Genomic DNA, 12,466 nt, shown 5'->3' with positions numbered 1-12,466 from the left:
TTCCATATGGTGTAGGCACACTTGAGGGTAGGCAAACATCTAATCAAGTTTCTAGGCAAGCCTCTAATGATGAGCTCAACAGTTCTAAGATTGCGAATCATGTCAATATCTTCATCTAGGGTAGGGTGCAAAGGATCAACATGAGGTGCACAAGGGCTAGTAATGTACTTGTTCAAATGATATTCATTGAAAATCTCAAGCATTTCATTTTTCCACTCATGAAAATACTCTCCATCAAGAATAGGCACTCTATGTCTAAGACTCCCCAAAGTAGACACATCCATCTTCCTCCAATGGTGTTTAAACCAAGGCAATGGAGACCAATGCTCTCATACCAATTGAAAGGATCGAGAAGAGGTGTCTAGAGGGGGGGTGATTAGACACTAAGTGCCAAAAGTTGCAGTTTTTAATATTCTTGAGTTTAAGTGGAGTTTAAGCACAAGTTTAACAAACACAATACATATCAAGGAAGCATGCAATGAGTATATGAGCAGCAGAAAGTAAAGCATGCAACTTGCAAGAATGTAAAGGGAAGGGTTTGGAGTATTCAAACGCAATTGGAGACACGGATGTTTTTGTCGTGGTTCCGATAGGTGGTGCTATCGTACATCCACGTTGATGGAGACTTCGACCCATGGAGGGTAACGGTTGCGCGAGTCCATGGAGGGCTCCACCCACGAAGGGTCCATGAAGAAGCAACCTTGTCTATTCCATCACGGCCGTCGCCCACGAAGGACTTGCCTCACTAGCGGTAGATCTTCACAAAGTAGGCGATCTCCTTGCCCTTACAAACTCCTTGGTTCAACTCCACAATCTTGTTGGAGGCTCCCAAGTGACACCTAGCCAATCTAGGAGACACCACTCTCCAAGAAGTAACAAGTGGTGTGTTGATGATGAACTCCTTGCTCTTGTGCTTCAAATGATAGTCTCCCCAACACTCAACTCTCTCACACAGGATTTGGATTTGGTGGAAAGAAGATTTGAGTGGAAAGCAACTTGGGAAAGGCTAGAGATCAAGATTCATATGGTTGGAATGGAATATCTTGACCTCAACACAAGTGTAGGTGGTTCTCTCTCAGAAAATGTGTATTGGAAGCATAGGTATGTTCTTATGGCTCTCTCTACGAGTGAAGAGTGGGTGGAGGGGTATATATAGCCTCCACACAAAATCTAACCGTTACACACAATTTGCCAAACTCGGTGGGACCGAATGGTTAAACTCGGTCGGACCGATTCAGCAAACCTAGTGACCGTTAGGATTTTCGGTGGGACTGAGATGCAACTCGGTAGGACCGATATGGTTAGGGTTAGGGCATAACGTAATCTCGGTGTGACCGATTACACAAACTCGGTGGGGCCCATTTTGGTAATAAGCTAACCAGAGAGTTGGTCAGGCAAACTCGGTGAGACCGATTACACAAACTCGGTGGGACCGATTTTGGTAATAAGCTAACCAGAGGGTTTGCATTGTAATCTCGGTAATACCGATTGCTCAAACTCGATGAGACCGATTTTGGTAATGGACATACACAGAGAGATTACAATCCCATCTCCGTGAGGTTGAGATCCCTATCGGTGAAACCGATTTCCTAGGGTTTGTGGCAGTGGCTATGACATCTGAAACTCGGTGGCGCCGGATAGATAGAATCGGTGGGCCGAGTTTGAATTTTGGTTTAGGTCATATGTGGATGTGGGAAGGTAGTTGAGGGTTTTGGAGCATATCACTAAGCACTTTGAGCAAGCAATCCATTAAGCAACACCTCATCCCCTCTTGATAGTATTGGCTTTTCCTATAGACTCAATGTGATCTTGGATCACTAAGATAGAAAATGTAGAGTCTTGATCTTGAAGCTTGAGCCAATCCTTTGTCCTTAGCATCTTGAAGGGGTTCCACATCCTCTAGTCAATGCCACTCCATTGTTGAACTTATCTGAAACATACTAGGTAAAAGTGTTAGTCCAACAAGAGATATGTTGACATTAGTTACCAAAACCACCCAGGGAGCACTTGTGCTTTCAGGATGGTAATTGATTTCCACAAATTAAATAAGGCTATTAAAAAAGATCATTACCCCTTACCTTTTATCGATCAAATGCTAGAAAGATTATCCAAACATACACATTTTTGCTTTCTAGATGGTTATTCTGGTTTCTCTCAAATACCTGTGTCAGCCAAAGATCAATCAAAGACTACTTTTACATGCCCTTTTGGTACTTTTGCTTATAGACGTATGCCTTTTGGTTTATGTAATGCACCTGCTACCTTTGAAAGATGCATGATGGCTATATTCTCTGACTTTTGTGAAAAGATTTGTGAGGTTTTCATGGACGACTTTTCCGTCTATGGATCTTCTTTTGATGATTGCTTGAGCAACCTTGATCGAGTTTTGCAGAGATGTGAAGAAACTAATATTGTCTTGAATTGGGAAAAGTGCCACTTTATGGTTAATGAAGGTATTGTCTTGGGGCATAAAGTTTCTGAAAGAGGTATTGAAGTTGATAAAGCCAAGGTTGATGCTATTGAAAAGATGCCATGTCCCAAGGACATCAAAGGTATAAGAAGTTTCCTTGGTCATGCCGGTTTTTATAGGAGGTTCATCAAGGACTTCTCAAAAATCTCTCGGCCTCTGTCTAATTTATTACAAAAAGATATACCATTTGTCTTTGATGATGATTGTGTAGAAGCATTTGAAATACTTAAGAAAGCATTGATCTCTGCACCTATTGTTCATCCACCTGATTGGAATTTACCCTTTGAAATCATGTGTGATGCTTGTGATTATGCTATAGGTGCTGTTCTAGGATAAAGAGTTGATAAGAAACTAAATGTTATTCAATATGCTAGTAAAACTCTAGACAATGCTCAAAGAAATTATGCTACTACTGAAAAAGGATTCTTAGCAGTTGTATTTGCATGTGATAAGTTTAGACCTTATATTGTTGATTCTAAAGTAACTATTCACACCGATCCTGCTATTAAATATCTTATGGAAAAGAAAGATGCTAAACCTGGACTTATTAGATGGGTTCTCTTGCTACAAGAATTTGATTTACATATTGTTGATAGAAAAGGAGCTGAGAACCCCGTTGCACACAACTTGTCTAGGTTAGAAGATGTGCTTGATGACCCACTACCTATTGATGATAGCTTTCCTGACGAGCAATTAAATGTCATAAATACTTCTCATACTGCTCCACGGTATGCTGACTATGCTAATTACATTGTTGCTAAGTTTATACCACCTAGTTTCACATACCAGCAAAAGAAAAAGTTCTTTTATGATTTGAGGCATTACTTTTGGGATGACCCACATCTTTATAAAGGAGTAGATGGTGTTATTAGACGTTGTGTACCTGAGCATGAACAGGAACAAATTCTACGCAAGTGTCACTCCGAAGGTTATGGAGGACACCATGCTGGAGATAGAACTGCACATAAGGTACTACAATCTGGTTTTTATTGGCCTACTCTCTTCAAGGATGCCCGTAAGTTTGTCTTATCTTGTGATGAATGTCAAAGAATTGGTAATATTAGTAGACGTCAAGAAATGCCTATGAATTATTCACTTGCTATTGAACCATTTGATGTTTGGGGCTTTGACTATATGGGACCTTTTCCTTCCTTTAATGGTTATAACATATTTTAGTTGCTGTTGATTACGTTACTAAGTGGGTAGAAGCTATTCCAACTAGTAGTGCTGATCATAACACTTCTATTAAAATGCTTAAAGAAATTATTTTTCCAAGGTTTGGAGTCCCTAGATATTTAATGACTGATGGTGGCTCACATTTTATTCATGGTGCTTTCCGTAAAATGCTTGCTAAATATGATGTTAATCATAGAATTGCATCTCCTTATCACCCTGAGTCTAGTGGTCAAGTAGAATTGAGTAATAGAGAACTCAAATTAATTTTGCAAAAGACTGTTAATAGGTCCAGAAAGAATTGGTCCAAGAAACTTGATGATGCATTATGGGCCTATAGAACTGCATATAAAAATCCTATGGGTATGTCTCCGTACAAAATGGTCTATGGAAAAGCATGTCACTTACCTCTCAAACTAGAACACAAGGCTTATTGGGCTATTAAAGAACTTAATTATGATTTTAAACTTGCCGGTGAGAAGAGGTTATTTGATATTAGCTCACTTGATGAATGGAGAACTCAAGCCTATGAAAATGCCAAGTTGTTTAAAGAAAAAGTTCAAAGATGGCATGACAAAAGGATACAAAAGCGTGAGTTTAATGTAGGTGATTATGTATTGCTATACAACTCTCGTTTAAGATTTTTTACAGGAAAACTTCTCTCTAAATGGGAAGGCCCTTACGTTATCGAGGAGGTCTACCGTTCCGGTGCCATAAAAATCAACAACTTTGAAGGCACAAATCCGAAGGTGGTGAACGGTCAAAGAATCAAACACTATATCTCAGGCAATCCCATAAATGTTGAAACCAATGTTATTGAAACCGTAACCCCGGAGGAATACATAAAGGACACTTTCCGGAACGTTTCAGACTCCAAAAAGGAATAGGTATGTGGTACGGTAAGTAAACCGACTCCAAAACAGTTTTTAAGGCAATATTTCTCCGTTTTGGAATATTTAGAAAAATAGAAAAATAAGCAGCAGTCCGGAAAGGACACGAGGGATCCACGAGGGTGGAGGGCGTGCCCCCCTACCTCGTGGGCACGTCGTGTGCTCTCCGGACTCAGTTTTCTTACAGGACATGTATTTTGGTCGGTAAAAATTCATTATATGACCTCCCGGGGGTTTTGACTCCCGTATCACGCAAAAATCCCCTGTCTTTGTTTCGAGCTGTTTTTCTGACAGATCTAGATTATCATGACGTCTCCAAGTGCTCCCAAGGACAAGTTCTTCGAGAAGGTCATCAACCCTTACCCCGCGGAGGTGTAGCAACACCCTCAAATCATTGAGATGCGTGATGGGTTGCTGCACATCCGTGATGCTGAGGGACCGAAGGGGAACAGAAGCATGGAGACGAGGCTCGAAGCAATGGAGCAACAAGTTTTCAAGTGTCGGGGGATGGTGGAGCGTGGACTCAACTCCAACTACATGATGATCGCAGAGTTCACCAACAAACACAAGCTGGATGCCAACAACATCGAGGAGACCATCTTCAAGCTTCACAAGAAAATCGAGCACCTTCAAGCTCAGATCTATGACCTGCAAAACCAAAACTGTGAGTATGAATCTAGATTCAAAAGGATGAGTTTGGCTGCAGATTTGAGGATCCCAGAGACTCGGTCATCCTTCTATGATGGTGAGCCTATGCCTTGGAAGAAGGATGACAAGCCTACGCCATCAACAAAATCACCACCGTCTCCTCCAACAAAGAAGAATTGAGTATCTGGTATGGGCACTCCACTTGGAAACTGCCAAGCTTGGGGGAGTGCCCCGGTATCGTATCACCATCACTTTTATCTTTACCATTTTCTTAGTTCGATCCTTTTGGTAATATCTTGATCTAGTAGAATAAAAGCACTTAGTATGATTTAGTTGTGAGTTTTGCTTTATTTATCCTTCTATGTAATCGAGTCCGTGAGCTATATAATAAAGACTAGTGTTGAGTCAAGGGCTTGATTATTTTGCCATGATCCTAAGTGAATAAAGGAAAAGAGAAAGAAATAAGAAGAAACAAAGAGATCATGTGACTCTTATGGAGAGTAATGAGCTCACATAGAAAGAGTATGATGAATAAAAGTTGTTGAGAGTTGACAAACATAGTTTTGGTCATCATTGCAATTAATAGGAAGAGAGAGAGGTATTCACATATAAATATACTATCAAGGACATCTTTTATGATTGTGAGCACTCATTAAAATATGACATGCTAAAGAGTTGACACTGGACAAGGAAGACAACGTAATGGGTTATGTTTTCTTACATCTGAGATAAATTATATTGTCTTGGATCCTCCAACATGTTGAGTTTGCCTTTCCCCCTCATGCTAGCCAAATTCATTGCACCAAGTAGAGATACTACTTGTGCTTCCAAACACCCTTAAACCAGTTTTGCCATGAGAGTCCATCATACCTATCTATGGATTGAGTAAGATCCATCAAGTAAGTTGTCATCGGTGCAAGCAATAAAAATTGCTCTCTAAATATGTATGATTGATTGGTGTGGAAGAAATAAGCTTTATATGATCGTGTGATATGGAAGTAATAAAAGCGATAGACTGCACAATAAAGGTCCATATCACAAGTGGCAATATAAAGTGACATTTTTTCGCATTAGGATTTTGTGCATCCAACCATAAAAGCGCATGACAACCTCTGCTTCCCTCTGCGAAGGGCCTATCTTTTACTTTTATCTCCTACATTGCATAAGAGTCATGGTGATCTTCACCCTTCCTTTTTTACATTTTATCCTTTGGCAAGCACAATATGTTGGAAAGATCTTGGTATATATGGCTAATTGGATGTGAGTTTTCATGAACTATTATTGTTGACATTACCCTTGAGGTAAAATGTTGGGAGGCAAAACTATAAGCCCCTATCTTTCTCTGTGTCCGATTAAAACTCCATACCCATAAGTATTGCGTGAGTGTCAGCAATTGTGAAATATTATATGATAGTTGAGTATGTGGACTTGCTGAAAAGCTCTTATACATTGACTCTTTCCTATGTTATGATAAATTGCAATTGCTTCAATGACTGAGATTATAGTTTGTTAGTTTTTAATAAAGTTTATGATTCATACTTGATATTGTGATTGAATTATTAGTCTAGCATAAGAAATCATATGATAAGAATTATATAAATTGTTGTTCTAAGAATGATCATGATGCCCTTATGTTCGTATTTTATTTTTTATCGACACCTTCATCTCTAAACATGTGGACATATTTTCCGATTTCGGCTTTTCACTTGAGGACAAGCGAGGTCTAAGCTTGGGGGAGTTGATACGTCCATTTTGCATCATGCTTTTATATCAATATTTATTGCATTATGGGCTGTTATTACACATTATGTCATAATACTTGTGCCTATTCTCTCTTATTTTACAAGGTTTACATAAAGAGGGAGAATGCCGGCAGCTGGGATTCTGGCTAGAAAAGGAGCAAATATTAGAGACCTATTCTGCACAGCTCCAAAAGTCCTGAAACTTCACGGATGATGTTTTCCAAATATATAAAAAATATTGAGCGCAAGAACTTCACCAGGGGGGCCACACCCTGCCCACGAGGGTGGGGGCGCGCCCTACCCCCCTGGGCGCGCCCCCTACCTCGTGGGCCCCCTGGTGGCCCTCCGGTGACCATCTTCTGCTATATGGACTCTTTCGATGGGAAAATAATCATAAGCCATCTTCCCGGACGAAACTTCGCCGCCACGAGGCGGAACCTTGGCGGAACCAATCTAGGGTTCTGGCGGGGCTGTTCTGCGGGGGAAACTTCCCTCCCGGAGGGGGAAATCATCGCCATCGTCATCATCAACGCTCCTCTCATCGGGAGAGGGCAATCTCCATCAACATCTTCATCAGCACCATCTCATCTCAAAACCCTAGTTTATCTCTTGTCTCCAAGTCCGGGATTGGTGCTAGTAGGTTGCTAGTAGTGTTAATTACTCCTTGTAGTTGATACTAGTTGGTTTAATTGGTGGAAGATTATATGTTCGGATCCTATATGCACATTAATACCCTCTGATTATGAACATGTTTATGCTTTGTGAGTAGTTACTTTTGTTCCTGAGGACATGGGAGAAGTCTTGCTATTAGTAGTCATGTGAATTTGTCTCTCCTCTAGTGGTGTTATGTGAACGTCGACTACATGACACTTCACCATTGTTTGGGCCTAGAGGAAGGCATTGGGAAGTAATAAGTAGATAATGGGTTGCTAGAGTGACAGAAGCTTAAACCCTAGTTTATACGTTGCTTCGTAAGGGGCTGATTTGGATCCATATGTTTCATGCTATGGTTAGGTTTACCTTAATACTTTTGTTGTATTTGCGGATGCTTGCAGTAGAGATTAATCATAAGTGGGATGCTTGTCCAAGTAAGGGCAACACCCAAGCACCGGTCCACCCACATACCAAATTATCAAAGTACCGAACGCGAATCATATGAACGTGATGAAAACTAGCTTGGCGATATTCCCATGTGTCCTCGGGAGCGCTTTACATCATATAAGAGTTTGTCCAGGCTTGTCATTTGCTACAAAAAGGATTGGGCCACCTTGCTGCACCTTATTTACTTTTGTCACTTGTTGCTCATTACAAATTATCTTATCACAAAACTATCTGTTACCACTTGTTTCAGTACTTGCAGAGAATACCTTACTGGAAACCGCTTATCATTTTCTTCTGCTCCTCGTTGGGTTCAACACTCTTACTTATCGAAAGGACTATGATAGATCTCTATACTTGTGGGTCATCAGTAACCACCGATGGATGAGAACTTTGCCTATTGGTCCGCCTCATTCAACGAGTAGGAAAATAGTTCTATTCGTCCCTCGCCCTTGATACCAATGTTGTTGGCAACATAACTGACAGTGTATCATCTGACATGTCTTGCTATCGGCCCCCTTTCTACTTTTAACCCACATGGTGGGCCCATAACCCACAGTTCCACATGATCAAAACCTGACTCTCCTGTACCCCCCTTTTTCTAAGGTTATTCCTCACGGCGGCGTTCTTATGTCGTTCCCCCTTGGGGGCGTCATTCTTGAAGGTGTGCACGGGCTCGAGGGACCAGTGGACCGCATCTTAGGTGGAGCGGTGCTTCATCCTACACATTGATAGCGACGGATCTCGACGGCGTGGCGCAGTGCAGATTCGGCGGCCGATGTGCGAGGATGGACTCGCGCAGGAGGACGACGCTGTCTGGCGTCGTGGTGGCGTCGATGGCAGAGGGACCTGGCACGGTAGATGCAACAGTACAACTCTGAAGATGGATTGGTGGTAGGTGGCTGCGGCGACCTCATACCCGGCAGGCGTCCGGGTTGAAGAGGGCGCCAGACTGGTGGGTGCCCCATACCCGGCAGACGTCCTGGTTGGGACCTCAGGTCATAGATGTTAGGTTTGGCTGCGAGGTCTGTTTGGTATTAGGCCCAGACTATCAGCATCCCTACATCAACTGGATAGGAGTAGCGGCAGATGTTGCCTAGACGGTGGCTTTAGTCTTACTATTGTATGACTTTGTAAGGTCTTATGTGAATAATCAATAAAGTGGCTGCATGCATCGTCCAGATGCAGAGGCCGGGGGTCCTCCTCCATTTCTAAAAAAAAACCTTTCTCCAGTGTCAGAACTTTAATTAATTCAAAAGGGTCGAATTATGATCGCAAAGTGATGATCCATAAACCCCACACGAGGCTCACTCTGTTTTGCTTAAGATATGGGAGGGGGGCAGAAAAGGAGGTTTGGTATTCGCCCCCAACCCCTACACATCTAATCACCGACGCCAAAGTGCGTTTGACTTTACCTAAACACACATGTTATGTTAGCACTAAACACACGCTTAATTCGGTCCCTGAATTAACAATGTCAAACGAAAGAAGCCAGAAGCCATGATACCCAAAAGAAAACTTTGACTCCTACTCGTTCCCACGTCACTCCTTGCACGTCTCCACCACTTCATATGTTCCCTCTCCATCGCACGCACGCCGCCGCACTTCCCTCCACGCTGCACGTCCCGTCCTCCGCCTGCACGCCCCGTCCTCCGCCTGCACGCCAATGGCGCCCTCACCGCCAAGGACCGCATGCATTCACCGCCACCGTCCATTCTTCCGACTTCTAGTCCTCGTGCTCGCAGGAATCCGGCCCGCCTCGTCGCAGTTCATCTTCACGCCGCCGACGGCCGGCGCGACCTTCGCTTGGGCGTCAACCCCGCCCCCGCCCCCGCCGCCAGCTGCCGGGGGACTTGGCAGCGGGACCTTCAACGTTGCCACCTCGATCCTCTTTGTGGGCGTGATCGTGGCCCTCTTCTTGGTCGGCTTCTTCTCCGCGTACCTCCGCCGCTGTGCGGACGCCGCCACGGGCGCGCGCCGAGGTGGGGCCGCCGCGAACGCCAATGCTGCCGTCGCGGCCGCTGCGGCGGCCGCATTCTCGTCCGCGGTTAGCCGTAGCAGGAGGCGTCCCGGGCTCGACGTCGCCGCGATGGAGGCGCTGCCGGTGCTGACGTACGCGAGGGCGAGGGCGGTCAAGGCGGGCCGCGGGGCTCTGGAGTGCGCGGTGTGCCTCGCCGAGTTCGCTGACGACGGGGAGAAGCTCCGTCTCCTCCCCGGGTGCTGCCATGTCTTCCACGCGGCGTGCATCGACGTGTGGCTCGCGGCGCACGTCACCTGCCCAGTGTGCCGAGCCGATTTGGCCGACCCGGCCGTCGCCGCCGCCGGCCACGTCCTAGCGGCTGACCTCGCTGCTCAGGTAGAAACGTCAAACGACACGGTGATCAACGTCGAGACTTCCGGTCCAGCACCAGTTGAAGATTGCGCGTCTGATAAGCAGCAGGCAGAGACGGCGGAGGAGCGCGTGGATCGGTTCACGCTGCGGCTGCCGGAGAGGCTGAGGAGGGAGATCGAGGACGCGAAGCGGCTTCGCAGAGCGATGAGCGCGGTGACCACCGCGGCAGCGGCAAGCACGTCAAGCGGGCGGTGGGTGCCGTCGGCGTTACGGACAATGTCGGCAGCGCGTCCTAGCGGTCGATGGTCGGCGCTGTTCCGCGCGTTGTCGGGACCACACCGAAACGAGCTGGGCGGCAGCAGCCGGAGGGTGGCGCCGGTGCAAACTCACGCCGCCAGCGGTGACGCGGTGGAGGTGGTGGTGGTGCAGGACGACGCCGGGCAAGAGGAGAAGTACTACGCGCACAGCCTCACGTTCGCCGGGTTCGTCATTGACGGTGACGTCGCAGCTGGCGACTGGAACCCGGAGGTCTTCCAGATCTCCTCTGCCGTCCCGGTGGCGGCGACGTCGCAGCGATGAAGCCAAGGAAATACATTTAGTTGATTGTTGTCTTTCTGTAGCATTGAAAGTAGTGGAGATCCAAGTGTTGTTCTGTTGAATGTGACCAGAACTGTACATTTTAGAGTTGTAGTTTGGTCGATTTCGAAGTTGTGATATCCGACTCTCTGTACATAAGTAAATACAGACTTTTTTTGCTAAGAAAATTGTGAATCAGTCTCGCCATCCTAGCTACTTCATGCATCGTCATCACCAAGCTAACGATTACCTGAAATCCTTATAAGCATATAAGATCATCAAGCACAAGAAGTGCACAACGATAGCAGATCCATCTTGGAAATCAGCAGCGGCGCCAATATTCAGCGTTAGAGAAGTTCAGTCTTCCACAAGCCATGAGATGATGGCATGGAAGTGTTGTTTTTGGAGCTAATTTGCAGTTGACTTGCTCTAGTCCATGAATAAATCCATTCCCCCTCATAGCAAGGCGAAAAAGAAGATCTTGCAAACTTGTAACCAAAGCAAGCTTGTTCATACTTTGTGACTGAAATCGTGTGACGGTGGAGACAGAAAACAATGCAGAGAAACATGCTGCATGATACCTGTGTGACTCTGAAATAACTTGTCACAGGCAGATCTTAGTCAACGAAGCCACTTCATAGTTCAGAACTTGTTTGATTTGTTTAGGAATAATGGTGCACACTGGACAGCCACAGCTGTTGCACATCCACATTTCAAGCCTTGACATTCTATATAGCCCTATAAAAAGTTGGATAAATGAATCTAATAGCTGCGGAACCATAAATATCATATGCCAACTTCACAGAAGATCAACATATAATTTAAATGGTTTTAATTGAAGTAACAGCACAGTTTTAACAATTGGTTATGATCTCAACATCTTGACTTTTTACTCCTATCAGTGTATTTTATTACAGAGAGAGAAAACCAAAATGCACTGGCATTTGGAGTATCTTATAACTACACAAGCACCTAGTCGTCAGATTTTCAAGAAAAAATGACAGTCTGTCGACGAAAAGTTAAATTATCCTAGGATTGGCCTGTCAACGATATCAATGGGCCCCGTTAGAACAACTCCAATAGCTCATGTACCCTTAATTTTTTTTTAAAGTTTACTAGTAGTTGAGGCAAAAATAGGCCACCAACACAGCTTCTGTAAACTCTGATTTTCTTTTGGACTTTAATAACTACCAAACGTTCGAATTTTAGCAATAAGCAAGAACGATCCTTACTTCACTCTAATTATATACATGCATGTATTAGAATGACTAATTTTCTTTTTACGCCTCCCTCTAATTACATGGCATATATATACACTAAAAAACGAAAAACTGATGTCATCCTAGATTCTTTTTTTTTCAAACTTCAAAATGTTTTATAGGTCAAACCATCGCTCCAACTGAAAAACCGTCTTCACAAAAAAAAATCGTCTCGACGAGATCTTCGAAACTAGATCCCATGTTGATATGTTCTGATAACTTTTTTTCGGACAAAAGTTACAACATCTGGGTTACGTAAGTTATCACATATGTATATA

General features: G+C 44.1%; 1 protein-coding gene across 1 annotated transcript; it reads left to right on the top strand.

The window, feature by feature from the left end:
• The first annotated feature begins 9,596 nt into the window (after positions 1 to 9,596).
• Positions 9,597 to 11,117, top strand: LOC125553942 (E3 ubiquitin-protein ligase Os03g0188200-like). The gene has a single exon (XM_048717588.1). It carries the CDS (start codon positions 9,688 to 9,690, stop codon positions 10,930 to 10,932), a length of 1,245 nt encoding a protein of 414 aa, XP_048573545.1. The 5' UTR covers positions 9,597 to 9,687; the 3' UTR covers positions 10,933 to 11,117.
• Positions 11,118 to 12,466: the final 1,349 nt, after the last annotated feature.

This window comes from Triticum urartu, chromosome 4 (genome assembly GCF_003073215.2).
Source record: "Triticum urartu cultivar G1812 chromosome 4, Tu2.1, whole genome shotgun sequence".
NCBI classification, from domain to species: Eukaryota; Viridiplantae; Streptophyta; class Magnoliopsida; order Poales; family Poaceae; genus Triticum; species Triticum urartu.
This window is presented reverse-complemented; position numbering and strand designations above follow the sequence as displayed.